This window comes from Loxodonta africana, chromosome 16 (genome assembly GCF_030014295.1).
Source record: "Loxodonta africana isolate mLoxAfr1 chromosome 16, mLoxAfr1.hap2, whole genome shotgun sequence".
Lineage (NCBI taxonomy): Eukaryota > Metazoa > Chordata > Mammalia > Proboscidea > Elephantidae > Loxodonta > Loxodonta africana.
The window spans coordinates 46493200-46513563 of NC_087357.1; the positions used below are offsets into that span (position 1 = coordinate 46493200).

At 36.5% G+C, this 20364-nt stretch overlaps 1 protein-coding gene across 2 annotated transcripts in view; it reads right to left on the reverse strand.

Annotated features, from left to right (window-relative positions):
• Positions 1–304: 304 nt before the first annotated feature.
• Positions 305–20364, reverse strand: part of LIPJ (lipase family member J) — a 40808-nt gene continuing 20748 nt past the window's right edge. For both annotated transcript variants that reach the window (XM_010589128.1, XM_064269602.1), the window contains 3 exons: positions 7890–7961; positions 1593–1664; positions 305–538 (listed from right to left, as the gene is read on the reverse strand). In XM_010589128.1, coding sequence (XP_010587430.1) covers positions 305–538; positions 1593–1664; positions 7890–7961 — 378 coding nt within the window. The remainder of the gene's footprint in view (positions 539–1592; positions 1665–7889; positions 7962–20364) is intronic.

Consider the following 20364-nt stretch of genomic DNA (forward strand, 5'->3'; position numbering starts at 1 on the left):
ATTATTGTTTCTGTTATAAATTTCTTCAATTCCATTTAGAAACTCAATAGACTCCTTTGGGCTGAATTATAATCTACTATTTTTCCTGGGATAGTACATACCACTAATTTAATAAGTGGAGAGCCTAGATGCAATGAGAAAAAATGTGAGAAAAATTACAGATTTAATCTAAATAAGTACAAAAACATACACAGTAAGAAAAAATGAGATTTTAATAGGAATTATAAAAAAATATATTTTTATTTTTGTATAGATCTTTCATCATGGAGTACCATGATCTTTCAACACAGAGTATCATGGTGCTTTATAGGTTGCCTTGGATAATATCAACAATTTCATAGTAAACTTCATGACATACATCTAATCCGAACAAAAAATCCATATGATTGTAATAAGGAATAGTTTTATGGTAAATGTGGTTTGTGATTTTAGAAAGTAAAGTTTCAACATCTTCAGGGTCAGCCAACAAGTCATTTTCACCATTCCATGTAGCAGTTGGTATTTTCATATTTGTCACATCGTACAGTGGAGAACTTGTCTTAATACAAATGAGCAAGATAAGAGTTTTCATAGAAAATGATACATCAGAAAGTGCTAATTACTAATTCTTCAAATGGTGAATAAAAATACTGTTTTAAAATACATTGAATATAAAAAAAAATTACTATGAAAGCCAAGAATATGAGATGCCCATGATTATTATCCCTATTCAGTATTATATACTATTATATTATATTTTACATATTATAATATTATGTCATAATATAATTATATGAAAAAAAGCTACCTATAATTACAAGACCTATTTGGTATTATAATTTTTACTTAAAATAAACTATACATAAGTCAAAATTAGATAGTCTTTTCTAATTCAGAGTATTCAAACTTTCCACAGAGGTAGTTTCAGTATTACTTGTAAAGCCTGAAAGCATTTTAATCAAAATTTCCTGTGGCTGTATTACTCTCAATATGTTTACCAATAAATGGTAAATATTAGCAGTCAAGTTTGAATCTTATCCAGTTGAATTGATGTTCGTATTTTACTTCAAATGTTTACATGAGCAGGCCACATCAGGCATGGGGTTTAGCTGAGGCAGAAAAGCATAAACTTGGAGTCAGACGGACTTAAGTTTGAATGCTTCAAGAATTTCACTGTACTTATACAAGTTCACCATTCACTAATGTCTATGTTTTTCCTAGTAATTATATGTGTATGTTTTATCTTCTCAAATAACATAAGTTGTTTTACGGCCAAAAACTACATTGTACCTTTTATTTCTTATTTAGCCAAGCACAGAGCTATGTATATTTCAAATATGTTATTTCTCTGAGGGATGATCAATTTTTCTAATCCTCTAATTTTTCAACTTCTCTAGGCTTGTCCAGGATATGTGTTAAAATACAAAGAAAACATGAAAAAGGCTAGTTTAGCTAGGTATGACAATATGAATCCAAACCAACTTGACCATCTGCTGTTTCTCCTCATTTGTGTTATTGAACTCTAGCCCTTTACAGATGAGTCTTGATCTACAGCAAAATCATTCGAATGATCAGGAAAGAAGATAGTTTCTAGTTTAGATATAATTATTTACCTGATTAAAATGAACCAAGTTCAGAAGAGGACTGCCCCAGTCAAAAGCTTTCAGCTGACTAGAATTAAAAAGCTGAAATAAAAAGACATAAGACTATACTTATTAGTTTATTAAAGTATCAGTTGATGAAAATTAGATATGCATTGCACATATATGCCTTTTTTGTACTGGGTCTGCTGGTATATGTGTAGGTGGGTTTCTTTCTTCCTCTTTTCATTTGGATGAGGAAGAAGGGGTTGCAGGTGGGAAGAGGGATCTAAAGAATATGATACACCACTTTCTTATAAATGCACATCTCTCCAAGATCTTGTATTACCCAGATGGGGCCTGTGTGCTTGGGGTAAGAGCGGGCTTCCCCAGAAATTCTCAGCTTCATCAGCAGAGGTCAAGAGTGAATGTCCTTCACTAGAACTAAGATGACACTTCTCTAAACACCTTTGCTTCAAATTACAGAGCTCAAAAGTGTGCCCCAGAAGCTACTCCTTCCTTCATCCTTAACACTTGCAACTTCACCACCACTGTCTGCTTTGAGTCCACTAGATCTAATACGATTATGCCCATTTTGTCCTTTATTATGTTTTCATCACTAGAAAGTCCAGATGCTCACGTTACCAGTTTTCTCTGATACTCTAATTACAATAAGGCACGATACATTTTCTATTTTGTCATCGTTCCCCAACCATCCCCAATTTCTAAAACTATCTCTATCATCTGGAATTCTATCAGCCTTATATCTTTAACTTCTTTTCAGAATGGCCCCTTTACTTTCTTGCTCTATTGACAATTTGGATTTCCCTGATGACACTTCTTCCCCTGCAGTTTTTTTCGGGTGTTTTTTCTCTTATATACTAAGCATCGCTGGAACTGGAAGTTGGATTAATCCTCTTTGCTTTTTCCAGACCATTTTCACTGACTAAGGGCTTTGCATTGGCTATTCTCTCTACCTGGAATGATCTTCCCCCAGATGTCCACATTGCTAATTTTCTCACCTCTTTCAAATCTGTTCTCAGATGTCACCATCTCATTGAGATCTGGACTAACCTTCCTATTCAAAAGTAAAAACAACCGATCTGCATGCCTAAATGCCTTTCCTCTGTCCTTTGTTTCCATTTTTCTGTAACTTCCATCATCTTCTAACATATTTTAATAATTTACTTATTTACTATGCTTTTTATTTATTGTACATATACCTACTACTAAAATATAAGCTTAAATGAAGATATGGATCTTTGTTTTGAGCATAGACCAGTATAGAGCACATCATAGGTGCTCAATAAATATCATTTACATTGGCTGAATGAATTCAAAGATCACTTAGCTTATCCTGGCCTAGCCATCATCAGGAATAAACTAAACTATAATAAATATTTTAATAATTTACCTCAAAAACTTGTTTAATAGATTTAAATGTTTTTAAATAAGAAAACCCTCAACCATCATCTTAATGATGCTTTAAATTTCTCTAGTGTTTATTAACTTTAAAGAATATTCATAATCATCCCATTTAATTCTCAGAATATGTTTTGTTAATTGGGTCAGAAAATTATTATTAATGTTTAATATTTTTAATTGAAAAACTGAATTCAGAAAAGTTAAGTGAGCTTCTTAATGTCACACTGCCAGCAAGTTTCAGAGAAAGGATTCAAAGTCTGACCTTTTGGTCTCAGCATAGCACTCTTTCTACTATATTATCCTGGCTTTCAATATCAAGATAACATTCTCATACCAAAATTTTTCCTTATAAGTATCATTCATTCAACACATTAGTTGATAACTATCTATTATATTCCAAGATGTGTGGCCTTGGAAGTAGAAAAATGAACAAAACTTGTTTATGGTCCTTAAAGACTTTACAATGTAACATAGGACACAGTGTAAAGCAAAAAAACCAAACCTGGTGCCATCCATTGATTTCAACTCATAGCAACCCTATAGCAGCCCTATAGGACAGAGAAGAAGTGCCCCATAGAGTTTCCAAGGAATGCCTGGTGGATTCCAACTGCTGAGCTTTTGGTTAGTAGCCGTAGCTCTTAACCACTACTCCACCAGGGTTTCTTAACACAGTATAGTCTAGTGAAAAGTGTAGTCTAGTGAAAAGTGTAGTCTAGGTGTTGGAAGATCTGGAGTCTAGTACTAATTTTTTTTATTTATTTGTTTTGTTTTTAATATAATATACTTTTTAGAGCAGTTTTAGGTTTGCATAAAAAATTGAGCAGAAAATATGAGAGTTCCCATACGGAAATGATCACAATCACTAGACATTAGAGAAACGCAAATCAAAACCTCAGTAAGATACCATCTTAGCCCGACATTACTGGCACAAATAAAAAAAAAACAGAAAAAAACAAATGTTAGAGAGGCTGTGGGAAGATTACAACTTTTTTGCACTGCTGGTGGGGATACAAAACGGTACAACAACTTTGGAAAATGATATGGCACTTCCTTTAAAAGCTAGAAATAGAAATACCGTACGATCCAGCAATTCCACTCCTAGGAATATATCCTAGAAATAAGAGCTGTTACATGAACAGTCATATGCACACCCCTGTTCACTGCAGCATTATTCACAAAAGCAAAAAGATGGAAACACCCTAGGTGCCCATCAACAGATTAATGGATAAACAAACTATGGTATATACACATGATGGAATACTATGCAATGATAAAGAACAATGACGAATCTGTGAAACATCTCACAACATGAATGAATCTGGCCAATCACAAAAGGACAAATGTTGTATGAGACCACTATTATAAAAACTCATGAAAACGATTACACACAAAAAGAAATCTTTGATGGTTAAGAGGGAGAGGAGTAGTGGGGAGGGAAAAACACTAACTAGACAATAGATAAGTGGTAACTTTGTTGAAGGGTAAGACAATACACAATACCGGAGAGGCCAGTATGGCTTGATCAAAGCAAAGTCATGGAAGCTCCATAGACACATCCAAAACTCCCCGAGAGACTGAATTACTGGACTGAGGGCTGGGAACCACGGCCTCAGGGAACATCTAGCTCAACTGGCATAACATAGTTTATAAAGAAAACTATTCTACATCCTACTTTTGTGAGTAGCGTCTGGGGTCTTAAAAGCTTGCAAGCGGCCATCTAAGATACTCCACTGCTCTCATCCCTTTGGGAGCAAGAGAGAATGAAGAAAACCAAAGACACAAGGGAAAGATTAGTCCAAAGGACTAACAGACCACAACTACCACAGTCTCCACCAGACTGAGTCCAACACAAATACATGGTACCTGGCTACCAGGACCGACTGCTCTGACAGGGATTATAACGCACGGTCCTGGTCAGAGCTAGAGAAAAATATAGAACAAAATTCTAACTCACACACACAAAAACCCTTACTGGTCTGATAAGACTGGAGAAATCCCAAGAGTATGGCCCCCAGACTCCCTTTTAACTCAGTACTGAAGCCACTCCTAAGGTTTCCCCTTCAGCCAAAGGTTAGACAGCCCCATAAAACAAAACTAATTGGGCACATCAGCCCAAGGGCAAAGACAAGAAGGCAGGAGGGAATAGGAAAGGTGGTAACAGGGAATCCAAGGTCGAGAAGGGGAGAGTGTTGACATGTTGTGGGCGTGGCAACCAATGTAGCAAACAATATGTGTATTTATTGTTTAATGAGAGACTAATTTGTTCTGTAAATCTTCATCAAAAAAAAAAAAAAAGAAAGAAAGAAAAGAAACATCTCAATTGGTATTGGTCAATTTTTGGAGCCTTATTTTCTATCAATGCCTTCAGTATAGCTTGGACTTCTTTCTTCAGTACCAGCAGTTCTTGATCATATTCTACCTCCTGAAATGGTTGAACATTGACCAATTCTTTTTGCTACAGTAACTGTGTATTCCTTCCATCGTCTTCTGATACTTTCTGCATCATTTAACTTATTCCCCATAGAATCCTTCGATATTGTAATTCAAGAGTTGAATTTTCTCTCCAATTCTTTCAGCTTGAGAAATGCTGATCGTGTTCTTCTCTTTTGGTTTTCTAACTCCAGGTCTTTGTACATTTCATTATAATACTTTACCTTGTCTTCTCAATCTGCCTTTTGAAACCTTATGTTCATCTCTTGTACTTCATCATATCTTTTGTTCACTTTAACTACTCTGCATTCAAAAGCAAGTTTCAGAGTCTCTTCTGACATCATTTTGTTTTTGTTTTCTTCACTACTCTGCATTCAAAAGCAAGTTTCAGAGTCTCTTCTGACATCATTTTGTTTTGTTTTCTTTTACTTTTTCCTGTCTTTTTAATGATCTTTTTATTTTATTCATGTATGATGTCCTTCCACAGCTCTTCTGGTCTTTGATCATTAGTGTTCAGTGAATCAAATATACTTTTGAGATGATCTCTAAACTCAAGGGTGGATATATTCAGTGTTGTATGTTGGCTTTCTTGGACTTGATTTGATTTTCTTCATCTTCAACTGGAACTTGCATATGAGCAACAGATGGTCTGTTTCATTGGCTTTGACTTGACTGATAATATTGAGCTTCTCCACCATCTCTTTCAGCAGATGTAATCTATCTGATTCCTGTGTAAACCATTCAGCAAGGTAAATATGTATAGTTCGTGTTATTGAAAAAAAATGTTTTTCCGATGAATAAATCACTGGTCTTGAAGAATTCTATCATGTGATCTCTGGCATTGTTCCTTTCACCAAGGCCATATTTTCAACTACTGATCTTTCTTCTTTGTTTCCAGTTTTCACATTGCCATCACCAGGAATTATCACTATATTTTGATGGCACATTTCATCAATTTCAGACTAAAAAAAATCTTCAATTTCTTCATCTTTGGCATTTGTAGCTGCTACATAAATTTGAATAACAGTCATATTAACTGGCGTTTCTTGTAATGTGTTTGGATATTAACCTATTATGGACAGCACTGTACTTCAGGATAGATCTTGAATTTTTTTTTTGATTATGAATGCAATGTCATTCCTCTATAATTTGTCATTCCCAGCACAGTAGACCATATGATTATTGGATTCAAAAGGATCAATACCAGTCTGTTTCAGCCCACTAATGCCTGAGATATTGATCTTCAAGACATTCATTTTTGACAGCTTCAAATTTTCCTTCATTAATACTTTGTACATTTCATATTCTGACTATTAATGAATATTTTATAGCTATTGCTTCTCATTTTGAGTCATGCCATATCAGCAAATGACAGTCCAGAAGGCTTTACTCCATCCACATTATTAAGGTTGACTCTACTCTGAAGAGGCAGCTCTTCCCCAGGTATATTTTGAGTGCCTTCCAACCTGAGGGACTTATCTTCCAACACTATATAGAACAACGTTCTATTGTTATACATAAGGTTTCACTGGTTAAACTTCAGAAGCAGATCACTAGGCCTTTTTCCTACCCTTTCTTAATCTGGAAGCTCTGCTGAAACCTATCCACCATGGTGACCTTGCTGGTATTTGAAATACCAGTGGCATAGCTTCTAGCATCATACCAACATGCAATCCACCACAGTACGACAAACTGACAGATGGGTGGTGGTTCTCTTAGCAATATGTATGTAAGTTTCCTCCAGGTCTTTCCATGGCTTGATATCTCATTTCTTTTTGTCACTAAATAATTCTCTATTTTATGGATGTACCACAGTTTGTTTATCCATTCACCTATTGAAGGACATCTTATTTTCTTTTAATTTTTGGCAATTATGAATAAAGCTGCTACAAACATTCGTGTGCAGGTTCTAGTTAATTTTTTCTAAGGAATAGCTTTGAATATTTGGGCATGTCAAATGAGGGGCATAACTTTGATAATTCCTACTATATTGTTCTGAATTAACATTTTCTCATTTGTAACACAGAGATAATTCTGTTACCCTGATCACTGCTCAGGTTTAGTTAGGGGATCTAATAGATTATTACGCCAACATATTTTGCAAACTATAAAGGACTACCTAAATATGCAATAATTTCATTTTATTCTTCTAAGTTTATCATACTATGGCAATAGCAAAGAGCTCTGGTAAAATGATAAAATGGTTAAGCACTCGTCTGCTAACCAAAAGATCAGAGCTTCAAACCTACCAGTGGCTCTGCGGGAGAAAAGAACTGGCAGTCTGCTTTCATAAAGATTAAGACCTAGGAAACCCTGTGGGGTAGTTCTACTCTGTCTTGTAGAGTCACTATGGTCAGAATCAACTTAATGGCACACAATAACAAAAACATGGCAATAGCATGATGTCTAGAATGATGAGGTAAAACAAGATTAGTGTAAATGAAACTGTATTGAAATGCACTCAAAAAGTTATACCTGACTCCAGTGGAGCATATTTTGAACAGATGTTCCTGCTGGGTTTTGGGACATATACACATCCAAACGACTCTGAAGGGTTAAAAAAAAAAAAAAGATTATACTCTGTACAATGACAGAAACCATAATCTTTGACAGTTATCAAACTGAATAATTTCAAGAAAATTTAAAGCTAATATTTAATAAGTATTAATAAAAAAACAAATCAAATTACATTTTAACTAAAGGTACAAAATAATTTTACAATTTGTGCATTAATGTAGACCTATGACTGTATTGGATTTCTAAGTTATTTGGTCTATTGAACCCCTACTGAAAACAAACGAAAGTGACAGATTATACACACACGCACACACATCTTCTTGAAGGCACTGAAGAACTGACACTATAAAAGGAATCACCAAGACAAAATGAAGAGAGAAAACAAAGAAACAGACAAGAATCCTGGCAGACAAGCAATGCACAGAAATGACTTTTTCCTTCAGATTATTTGCCAATCCCAGAGAATTTAAAATTTCATTTTGAGAGCTTAACTAATTGAGGGAAACTAAAATCAAAGCCCATGGCCTGCAGAAATCAGAGGATTTAAAAAAAAAACCTCCACGGTAAGATGCGATCCCTAAATTCTACACTACTCAGAGTAAAGAGGAATTCAAAGTATTAAAAAAAACAAAAACAAAAAACCACTGCCATCAAGTTGATTCTGACTCATACCGACCCTATAGGACAGAGTAGAACTGCCCCATATGGTTTCCAAGGAGCACCTGGTGGATTTGAACTGCCGAAGAGGTTCCTCAGATCAAGCTGTAACCTAAGTTTGTTCTACCTAGGTAGTCCCTGATACTGTGAATCAGTGAACCAGACACATTGTGCTCTTGATCTCAAAGCAACTGCATGTGCCTTGTGAAAGCAAACCATATTCCTTCTGTATCACTTCTGGAAGAAGAAAACAAGTCCTGTCTTAGCAATCCAAATATTCTATTAGTAAAAATAATTTTTTTTTTCACAATCAATTAAGTAGCATCATTCAAAGAAAAGCAAGCACAGGTAAGAACCAGTAGAAGCTTAAAAAGAAAATTAGGGAAAAACTCACAAATACTTTAGATGTTATTGTATACAAGCTATGAAACAATTGCTCAGGGTTACAGAAAACAGAATGCAATCAATGTAGGATATGAACTGTGAGAGAAGGGAAACATAAGAAGAAAGCCTCACTTTCATCTCAACTTTCACAGTGCAGGCATTTTCCAAAACATCACAAGAAAACAGAGCTAAACAAAAAGTGTCAGTCTTGCTGGGAAAGGCAACAGAAGTTGGTTTTTATGAAGCTGGATTTTAGGCAATGGGTTATTAAGAGAAGGAGTCCCCCAAATTAAACAGAATTGAAGGGAATTAGACCCATTCAAACAAAGATTAAAAGTAAGCCTTGACAAGATCAAGGTAAACTGCCAGAAACTTTGCTGCCTGCCTGTACAAAACTCTTGAGAGGAAAGTAATTTAACCGAGAGAATCTGTAGCATGTCACTCACAGTGCTCAGCATAGGATAAAAATTTATTAGTCAGGCACTGAATCCGGAAAATATAATCAATAATAAAAACATAAAATAATCAATAAAAATAAACCCAGAAATGATCCATACATTGCAGTTAGCAAAGGCTTAAAAAGAACTAAATATGTTTAGTAAAATAGAAGTTAAAAAAAAAAAAAAAAGATAATTTCAAAGATGGAGTATTTCAACGTGGAGAAAAAGTTTATTTTTATAATCCAATGGACATTCTAAAAAGCAAAATACAATGTCTGAAATTCATTAGATGGATTTAAAAGCAGAATTAACATAGCAAAAGGCAGAATTAGTGAACTCAAGTGCAAGCCAATAGAAAATATTCAAACTGGAGCACAAAGGGAAAAAAAGCAAAATAGAGCATAAAAAAATTTGGAGCACTGTCAGATGGTTTAATACTTACGCAACTGGAGAGCTGGAATAAAAAAAAGAGAAATAATTGAATAAATAATTACTGAGAATTTTCTAAATCCAATGGAAGATGAAAGAATATTAGAAAATGAACTTCAAGGCATAAAGCAATACTTGAAATAAAAATACATATAATTAAAAGATGAAATTCACCAGAAATATTTTATGCACATAAAAATATAATCTTAAAATATATGAACAATTTAACAGAAAGTCAATTTAACAGAACTTCAAGGGGGAAATAGACAAATCCAAAATACTGCCAAAAGGCAATGCTCTCTTTTCCCTCATTATAATTTGTATCTATTAACTTCGTTATAGGCTCGCTATGAGTCGGAATTGACTTGAGGGTACTTTTTTTTTTTTTTATTAACTTCTTAGGACTTTTTCCATTGGATGTAATCGTGTTTTAAAAATCTTCTCACACAGAGGCGGGGCCAAGATGGTGGACTAGGTGGACGCTACCGCGGATCCCTCTTGCAACAAAGACTCGGAAAAACAAGTGAATCGATCACATACATAACAATCTACGAACCCTGAACAAAAAACACAGATTTAGAGACGGAGAACGAACAAATACGGAGAGGCAGCGATTGTTTTCAGAGCCTGAAGCCAGCGTACCAGTCAGCGGATTTTCTGGAAAAACTAGTTTCCCAGTGATGGCTCGGAGACAGCAGTCCATATCAAACCACATAAAGAAGCAGACCATGACAGCTTCTCCAACCCCCCAAACAAAAGAATCAAAATCTTTCCCAAATGAAGATACAATCCTGGAATTATCAGATACAGAATATAAAAAACTAATTTACAGAATGCTTCAAGACATCACAAACGAAATAAGGCAAACTGCAGAAAAAGCCAAGGAACACACTGATAAAACTGTTGAAGAACTCAAAAAGATTATTCAAGAACATAGTGGAAAAATTAATAAGTTGCAAGAATCCATAGAGAGACAGCATGTAGAAATCCAAAAGATTAACAATAAAATTACAGAATTTGACAACGCAATAGAAAGTCAGAGGAGCAGACTTGAGCAATTAGAATGCAGACTGGGACATCTGGAGGACCAGGGAATCAACACCAATATAGCTGAAAAAAAATCAGATAAAAGAATTAAAAAAAATGAAGAAACCCTAAGAATCATGTGGGACTCTATCAAGAAGGATAACTTGCGGGTGATTGGAGTCCCAGAACAGGGAGGGGGGACAGAAAACACAGAGAAAATAGTTGAAGAAGTCCTGACACAAAACTTCCCTGACATCATGAAAGACGAAAGGATATCTATCCAAGATGCTCATCGAACCCCATTTAAGATTGATCCAAAAAGAAAATCGCCAAGACATATTATCATCAAACTCGCCCAAACCAAAGATAAACAGAAAATTTTAAAAGCAGCCACGGAGAAAAGAAAGGTTTCCTTCAAGGGAGAATCAATAAGAATAAGTTCAGACTACTCAGCAGAAACCATGCAGGCAAGAAGGGAATGGGACAACATATACAGAACACTGAAGGAGAAAAACTGCCAGCCAAGGATCATACATCCAGCAAAACTCTCTCTGAAATATGAAGGCGAAATTAAGATATTTACAGATAAACACAAGTTTAGAGAATTTGCAAAAACCAAACCAAAGCTACAAGAAATACTAAAGGATATTGTTTGGTCAGAAAACCAATGATATCAGATACCAGCACAATACAAGGTCACAAAACAGAATGTCCTGATATCAACTCAAATAAGGAAATCACAAAAACAAACAAATTAAGATTAATTAAAAAAAAAAAAATAACAATCCACATAACAGGGAATCATGGAAGTCAATAGGTAAAAGATCACAATAATCAAAAAGAGAGACTAAATACAGGAGGCATTGAACTGCCATATGGAGAGTGATACAAGGCGATATAGAACGATACAAGTTAGGTCTTTACTTAGAAAAACAGGGGTAAATAATAAGAAAGGTAACCACAAAAAGGTATAACAACTCCATAACTCCAGAAAAACGGAACGACTCAACTAACATAAAGTCAAACACTATGAAAATGAGGATCTCACAATTTACTAAGAAAAACGTCTCAGCACAAAAAAGTATGTGGAAAAATGAAATTGCCAACAACACACATGAAAAGGCATCAAAATGACAACACTAAAAACTTATTTATCTATAATTACGCTGAAGGTAAATGGACTAAATGCACCAATAAAGAGACAGAGAGTCTCGGACTGGATAAAGAAACACGATCCATCTATATGCTGCCTACAAGAGACACACCTTAGACTTAGAGACACAAACAAACTAAAACTCAAAGGATGGAGAAAAATATATCAAGCAAACAATAAGCAAAAAAGAAGAGGAGTAGCAATATTAATTTCTGACAAAATAGACTTTAAAATTAAATCCACCACAAAGGATAAAGAAGGACACTATATAATGATAAAAGGGACAATTGATCAGGAAGACATAACCATATTAAATATTTATGCACCCAATGACAGGGCTGCAAGATACATAAATCAAATTTTAACAGAATTGAAAAGTGAGATAGACACCTCCACAATTATAGTAGGAGACTTCAACACACCACTATCGGAGAAGGACAGGACATCCAGTAAGAAGCTCAACAGAGACACAGAAGACCTACTTACAACAATCAACCAACTTGACCTCATTGACTTATACAGAACTCTCCACCCAACTGCTGCAAAGTATACTTTTTTTTCTAGTGCACATGGAACATTCTCTAGAATAGACCACATATTAGGTCATAAAACAAACCTTTGCAGAGTCCAAAACATCGAAATATTACAAAGCATCTTCTCAGACCACAAGGCAATAAAACTAGAAATCAATAACAGAAAAACTAGGGAAAAGAAATCAAATACTTGGAAAATGAACAATACCCTCCTGAAAAAAGACTGGGTTATAGAAGACATTAAGGAGGGAATAAAGAAATTCATAGAATGCAACGAGAATGAAAATACTTCCTATCAAAACCTCTGGGACACAGCAAAAGCAGTGCTCAGAGGCCAATTTATATCGATCAATGCACACATACAAAAAGAAGAAAGAGCCAAAATCAGAGAACTGTCCCTACAACTTGAACAAATAGAAGGTGAGCAACAAAAGAACCCATCAGGCACCAGAAGAAAACAAATAATAAAAATTAGAGCTGAATTAAATGAATTAGAGAACAGAAAAACAATTGAAAGAATTAACAAAGCCAAAAGCTGGTTCTTCGAAAAAATTAACAAAATTGATAAACCATTGGCTAGGCTGACTAAAGAAATACAGGAAAGGAAACAACCCGAATAAGAAACGAGAAGGACCACATCACAACAGAACCAAATGAAATTAAAAGAATCATTTCAGATTACTACAAAAAACTGTACTCTAACAAATTTGAAAACCTAGAAGAAATGGATGAATTCTTGGAAAAACACTACCTACCTAAACTAACACATTCATAAGTAGAACAACTAAATACACCCATAACAAAAAAAGAGATTGAAGCGGTAATCAAAAAACTTCCAACAAAAAAAAGCCCTGGCCCGGACAGCTTCACTGCAGAGTTCTACCAAACTTTCAGAGAAGAGTTAACACCACTACTAATGAAGGTATTTCAAAGCATAGAAAAGGACGGAATACTACCCAACTCATTCTATGAAGCCACCATCTCCCTGATACCAAAACCAGGTAAAGACATTACAAAAAAAGAAAATTACAGACCTATATCCCTCATGAACATAGATGCAAAAATCCTCAACAAAATTCTAGCCAATGGAATCTAACAACACATCAAAAAAATAATTCACCATGACCAAGTGGGATTTATACCAGGTATGCAAGGCTGGTTTAATATCAGAAAAACCATTAATGTAATCCATCACATAATAAAACAAAAGATAAAAACCACATGATCTTATCAATTGATGCAGAAAAGGCATTTGAGAAAGTCCAACACCCATTCATGATAAAAACTCTCAGCAAAATAGGAATTGAAGGAAAATTCCTCAACATAATAAAGGGCATCTATGCAAAGCCAACAGCCAACATCACTCTAAATGGAGAGAGCCTGAAAGCATTTCCCTTGAGAATGGGAACCAGACAAGGATGCCCTTTATCACCGCTCTTATTCAACACCGTACTTGAAGTCCTAGCCAGGGCAATTAGGCTAGACAAAGAAATAAAAGGTATCCGGATTGGCAAGGAGGAAGTAAAGTTATCACTATTTGCAGATGACATGATCTTATACACAGAAAACTCTAAGGAATCCTCCAGAAAACTACTGAAACTAATAGAAGAGTTTGGCAGAGTCTCAGGTTATAAAATAAACATACAAAAATCACTTGGATTCCTCTACATCAACAAAAAGAACACCGAAGAGGAAAAAACCAAATCAATACCATTCACAGTAGCCCCCAAGAAGATAAAATACTTAGGAATAAATCTTACCAAGGATGTAAAAGACCTATACAAAGAAAACTACAAAGCTCTACTACAAGAAATTCAAAAGGACATACTTAAGTGGTAAAACAGACCTTGCTCATGGATAGGAAGACTTAACATAGTAAAAATGTCTATTCTACCAAAAGCCGACTATACATATAACGCACTTCCGATCCAAATTGCAATGTCATATTTTAAGGGGATAGAGAAACAAATTACCAATTTCATATGGAAGGGAAAGAAGCCCCGGATAAGCAACGCATTACTGAAAAAGAAGAAGAAAGTGGGAGGCCTCACTCTACCGGATTTTAGAACCTATTATACAGCCACAGTAGTCAAAACAGCCTGGTATTGGTACAACAACAGGCACATAGACCAATGGAACAAAACTGAGAACCCAGATATAAATCCATCCACGTATGAGCAGCTGATATTTGACAAAGGACCAGTATCAGTAAATTGGGGAAAAGATAGTCTTTTTAACAAATGCTGCTGGCATAACTGGATATCCATTTGCAAAAGAATGAAACAGGACCCATACCTCACACCATGCACAAAAACTAACTCCAAGTGGATCAAAGACCTAAACATAAAGACTAAAACGATAAAGATCATGGAAGAAAAAATAGGGACAACCTTAGGAGCCCTAATACAAGGCATAAACAGAATACAAAACATTACCAAAAATGATGAAGAGAAACCCAATAACTGGGAGCTCCTAAAAATCAAACACCTATGCTCATCTAAAAACTTCACCAAAAGAGTAAAAAGACCACCTACAGACCGGGAAAGAATTTTCAGCTATGACATCTCAGACCAGTGCCTGATCTCTAAAATCTACATGATTCTGTCAAAACTCAACCACAAAAAGACAAACAACCCAATCAAGAAGTGGGCAAAGGATTTGAACACACATTTCACTAAAGAAGATATTCAGGCAGCCAACAGATACATGAGAAAATGCTCTCCATCATTAGCCATTAGAGAAATGCAAATTAAAACTACAATGAGGTTCCATCTCACTCCAACAAGGCTGGCATTAATCCAAAACACACAAAATAATAAATGTTGGAGAGGCTGCGGAGAGATTGGAACTGTTATACACTGCTGGTGGGAATGTGAAATGGTACAACCACTTTGGAAATCTCTCTGGCGTTATCTTAAACAGTTAGAAATAGAACTACCATACAACCCAGAAATCCCACTCCTCGGAATATACCCTAGAGAGACAAGAGCCTTCACACAAACAGATATATGCACACCCATGTTTATTGCAGCTCTGTTTACAATAGCAAAAAGCTGGAAGCAACCAAGGTGTTCATCAACGGATGAATGGGTAAATAAATTGTGGTATATTCACACAATGGAATACTATGCATCGATAAAGAACAGTGACGAATCTCTGAAACATTTCATAACATGGAGGAACCTGGAAGGCATTATGCTGAGCGAAATGAGTCAGAGGCAAAAGGACAAATATTGTGTAAGACCACTATTATAAGATCGTGAGAAATAATAAAAACTGAGAACACATACTTTTGTGGTTATGAAGAGGGGAGGGAGGGAGGGAGAGGGTTTTTTATTGATTAATCAGTAGATAAGAACTGCTTTGGGTGAAGGGAAAGACAACACTCAATACATGGAAGGTCAGCTCAATTGGACTGGACCAAAAGCAAAGAAGTTTCCGGGATAAAATGAATGCTTCAAAGGTCAGTGGAGCAGGGGCAGGGGTCTGGGGAAAATGGTTTGAGGGGACCTCTATGTCAATTGGCAAAATAATTCTATTATGAAAACATTCTGCATCCCACTTTGAAATGTGGCATCTGGGGTCTTAAAGGCTAACAAGCGGCCATCTAAGATGCATCAATAGGTCTCAACCCACCTGGATCAAAGGAAAATGAAGAACACCAAGGTCACACGACAACTAGGAGCCCAAGAGACAGAAAGGGCCACATGAACCAGAGACCTACATCATCCTGAGACCAGAAGAACTAGTTGGTGCCTGGCCACAATCGATGACTGCCCTGACAGGGAGCACAACAGAGAACTCCTGAGGGAACCGGAGATCAGTGGGATGCAGACCCCAAATTCTCATAAAAAGACCATACTTAATGGTCTGACTGAGACTAGAGGAATCCCGGCGGCCATGCTCCCCAGACCTTCTGTCGGCACAGGACAGGAACCATTCCCGAAGACAACTCATCAGACATGAAAGGGACTGGTCAGCTGGGGGCGGGGGGGGGGGGGGAAGAGACGCTGATGAAGAGTGAGCTAATTATATCAGGTGGACACCTGAGAGTGTGTTGGCAGCTCTTGTCTGGAGGGGGGATGGGAGGATAGAGAGAGAGGGAAGCTGGCAAAATTGTCACGAAAGGAGAGACTGAAAGGGCTGACTCAATAGGGGAAGAGCAGGTGGGAGTACGGAGTAAGATGTACGTAAACTTGTATGTGACAGACTGATTGGATTTGTAAACGTTCACTTGAAGCTTAATAAAAGTTAATAAAAAAAAGTCTTCTCACACAAACTATCTAAGGAGCATTCCCATTGCCTTAGTTCTCTGAGGTAAGGGCTTCATATTTTCTTTTTTTATATTATTGCCTGACATAGTTATGCGTTGTAACTGTAGTCAGACACTAGAAACCGCATGAAAACAATTCAAATAAAGTCTGCCTATGTTGCCCTGCTGCTTTGCTTGGAACCCCAGAAGAATGACAATCTACCTTTTCTCAGGTCAGGATTTCTGATTTTTGAAGTTGTCTTCTAAGCAGTGTTGCTGGAGCGAACCAAATGAGACAACATGGATATGTAAGTCTATGAGTTTTTACATTATAATAATACTAACCAAAGAAAGCAGGTTAAGTGACAAACAAGTAGGGCCATCAAATGCTTTCAGTCACGTAGGCTCATATAATCCTTTTATTCATGTCTATTCTTCCCTTTCATGTTTTTCGTTGTCTACATAATATCTTCCCATCCTAGAGCTAACTCAACCATGTGGGCCTTATATATGATTATAATATTCGTGAAAGTTTTTTCCATTATAATTCCTATTGCCAGTGCAAAGAGGAATGGAGTATGCACAATGATTAAGAGGTCTAAATTCACCTGGTCAGATTTTCAGTACGTTCATGCTTAAATTACACTTAATCTTGGGGAAAAAAAAAAAAAAAAAGCCATTCATTCCACAGTTCTGCTTGTTGTCTGTTCTTATTTTACTTCTCTTTTCATAAGCTCTAACTCTCTCTGCTCACACTGCCTGACCAGTAGTGGAGTTTGATTAATATCAACAAAACTCGACAGATTATGGATAACATTGTGAAAAAGGGAAAATACAGAACACTTAATTATGCACATGAGGAACCTGTACATAGACCAAGAGGCAGTCATTCAAACAGAACAAGGGAGTACTGTGTGGTTTAAAATCAGGAAAGGTATGAATCACAGTTGTGTCATTTCACCATACTTATTCAATCTGTATGCTGAGCAAATAACTGGAGAAGCTGGACTACATACAGGGGAATGGGGCATCATGATTGGAGGAAGACTCATTAACAACTTATAATACGCAGATGGCACAACCTTGCTCGCTGAAAGCAAAGAGGACTTGAAACACTTAACTGTTGCAGATCAAAGACTACATCCAGCAATATGGATTGCATTTCACCATAAAAACAGAACCCTCACAACTGGACCAATAAGCAACATCATGATAAAGGGAGAAAAGTTTGAAGTTGTTAAGGATTTCATTTTACTTGGATCCACAATCAACGCCCATGAATGCAGCAGTCAAAAAATCAACACACGCATTGCATTGGGCAAATGTGCTGCAAAGAACTCTTTAAAGTGATAAAAAGCAAAGGTGTCATTTTGAGGCCTAAGTTGTGCCTAACCCAACCCATGGTGTTTTCAGTCATCTCACAGACATACGAAAGCTGGACAATGAGTAAGGAAGACTGAAAAAGATTTGATACTTTTTAATTACGGTGTTAGCGAAGAATATTGAATATACCATGGGCTGCCAAAAGAATGAACAAATCTGTCTTGGAAGACGTACTGCCAGAATGCTCCTTAAAAGTGAGAATGCAGAGACTTCATCTCATGTACTTTGGACATGTTATCAGGTGGGATCAGTACATGGAGAAGGACATCAAACTTGGTGAATAGAGGCTCAGCAGAAAAGAGGAAGACCCTCAGTGAGATGGACTGACACAGTGGCTACAATGATGGGTTCAAGCATAGCAATGATTGTGAGGACGGCACAGGAGCAGGCAATGTTTCTTCCTGTTGTGCATAGGGTTGCTACGAGTTGGAACAAATTTGGCAGCACCTAACAACAAAATTTCTCACTCATCATTTGTTCCTTTTACCTGTGTCTTTCTAAAATTTTGATCCACTATAGAATGAGCCCATTTGTAATTTTTCTAGATCTGTCTCTGTACTTTCTTTTTGATTTTCTGCAGAGTATTTTGTTACTATAATACAATATTAAGGGAAAAATGAAACTCAACAATTTAATCCTCAGTAGTAAATTCGTAAAATATCAACCCCATAATCCATTTTCCTAGCTATTAATATCCTCTCAACCAAATTCAACATCCATACACAATAGATTCATTGGCCTAGTTAATATCCTATTACTACATGACCCACCTGTTATTTCCTAAAACATTTTGTCAAATCTATTGAGATATAGTTTAGTTGTAAAAAAAATGCCCCACTTTTGTTGTATATTTCCATGAGTTTTGACAAACTTATACATCCATGTAACCATCACCACAAAGTATCGAATATTCGTACCACCGCCCAAATTATTTTATACCCCATCCTGCTCAAGTCTCGCCTCACACCCATCCCAAGGCAGTTACCTACTTTTTTTTTTTAAAGATTTTTAAGATCTTTATTGAAATATAGTTCCCATATTCATACAACTTACTTAAAGTGTGCAATTCAGTGGTTTTTACTATATTCACAGAGTTGTAAATCACTACCAAAACCTAATTTAGAACATATTTCTTTTTTTTAAATAATTTTTATTGTGCTTTAAGTAAAAGTTTACAAATCAAGTCAGTCTGTCACATATAAGCTTATATACACCTTACTCCATATTCCCACTTACTCTCCCCCTAATGAGTCAGCCTGATCCCTCCTTCCAGTCCCTCCTTTCCTGACGGTTTTGCCAGTTTCTAACCCTCTCTACCCTCCTATCTCCCCTCCAGACAGGAGATGCCAACACAGTCTCAAGCGTCCACCTGATACAAGTAGCTCACTCTTCATCAGCATCTCTCTCCTACCCATTGTCCAGTCCCTTCCATGTCTGATGAGTTGTCTTCGGGAATGGTTCCTGTCCTGGGCCAACAGAAGGTTTGGGGATCATGACCGCCGGGATTCCTCTAGTCTCAGTCAGACCATGAAGTCTGGTTTTTTATGAGAATTTGGGGTCTGCATCCCACTGTTCTCCTGCTCCCTCAGGGGTTCTCTGTTGTGCTCCCTGTCAGGGCAGTCATCGATTGTGGCCGGGCACCAACTAGTTCTTCTGGTCTCAGGGTGATGTAAGTCTCTGGTTCTTGCGGCCCTTTCTGTCTCTTGGGCTCATAGTTATCGTGTGACCTTGGTGTTCTTCATTCTCCTTTGATCCAGGTGGGTTGAGACCAATTGATGCATCTTAGGTGGCCACTTGTTAGCATTTAACCCCAGATGCCACACTTCAAAGTGGGATGCAGAATGTTTTCATAATAGAATTATTTTGCCAATTGACTTAGAAGTCCCCTTAAGCCATAGTCCCCAAACCCCCGCCCTTGTTCCGCTGACCTTTGAAGCATTCAGTTTATCCCGGAAACTTCTTTGCTTTTGGTCCAGTCCAGTTGAACTGACCCTCCGTGTATTGAGTATTCTCCTTCCCTTCACCTAAAGTAGTTCTTATCTACTAACTAATCAGTAAATAACCCTCTCCCACCCTCCCTCCCTCCCTGCCTCTTAACCACAAAAATATGTGTTCTTCTCAGTTTATACTATTTCTCAAGATCTTATAATAGTGGTCTTATGCAATATTTGTCCTT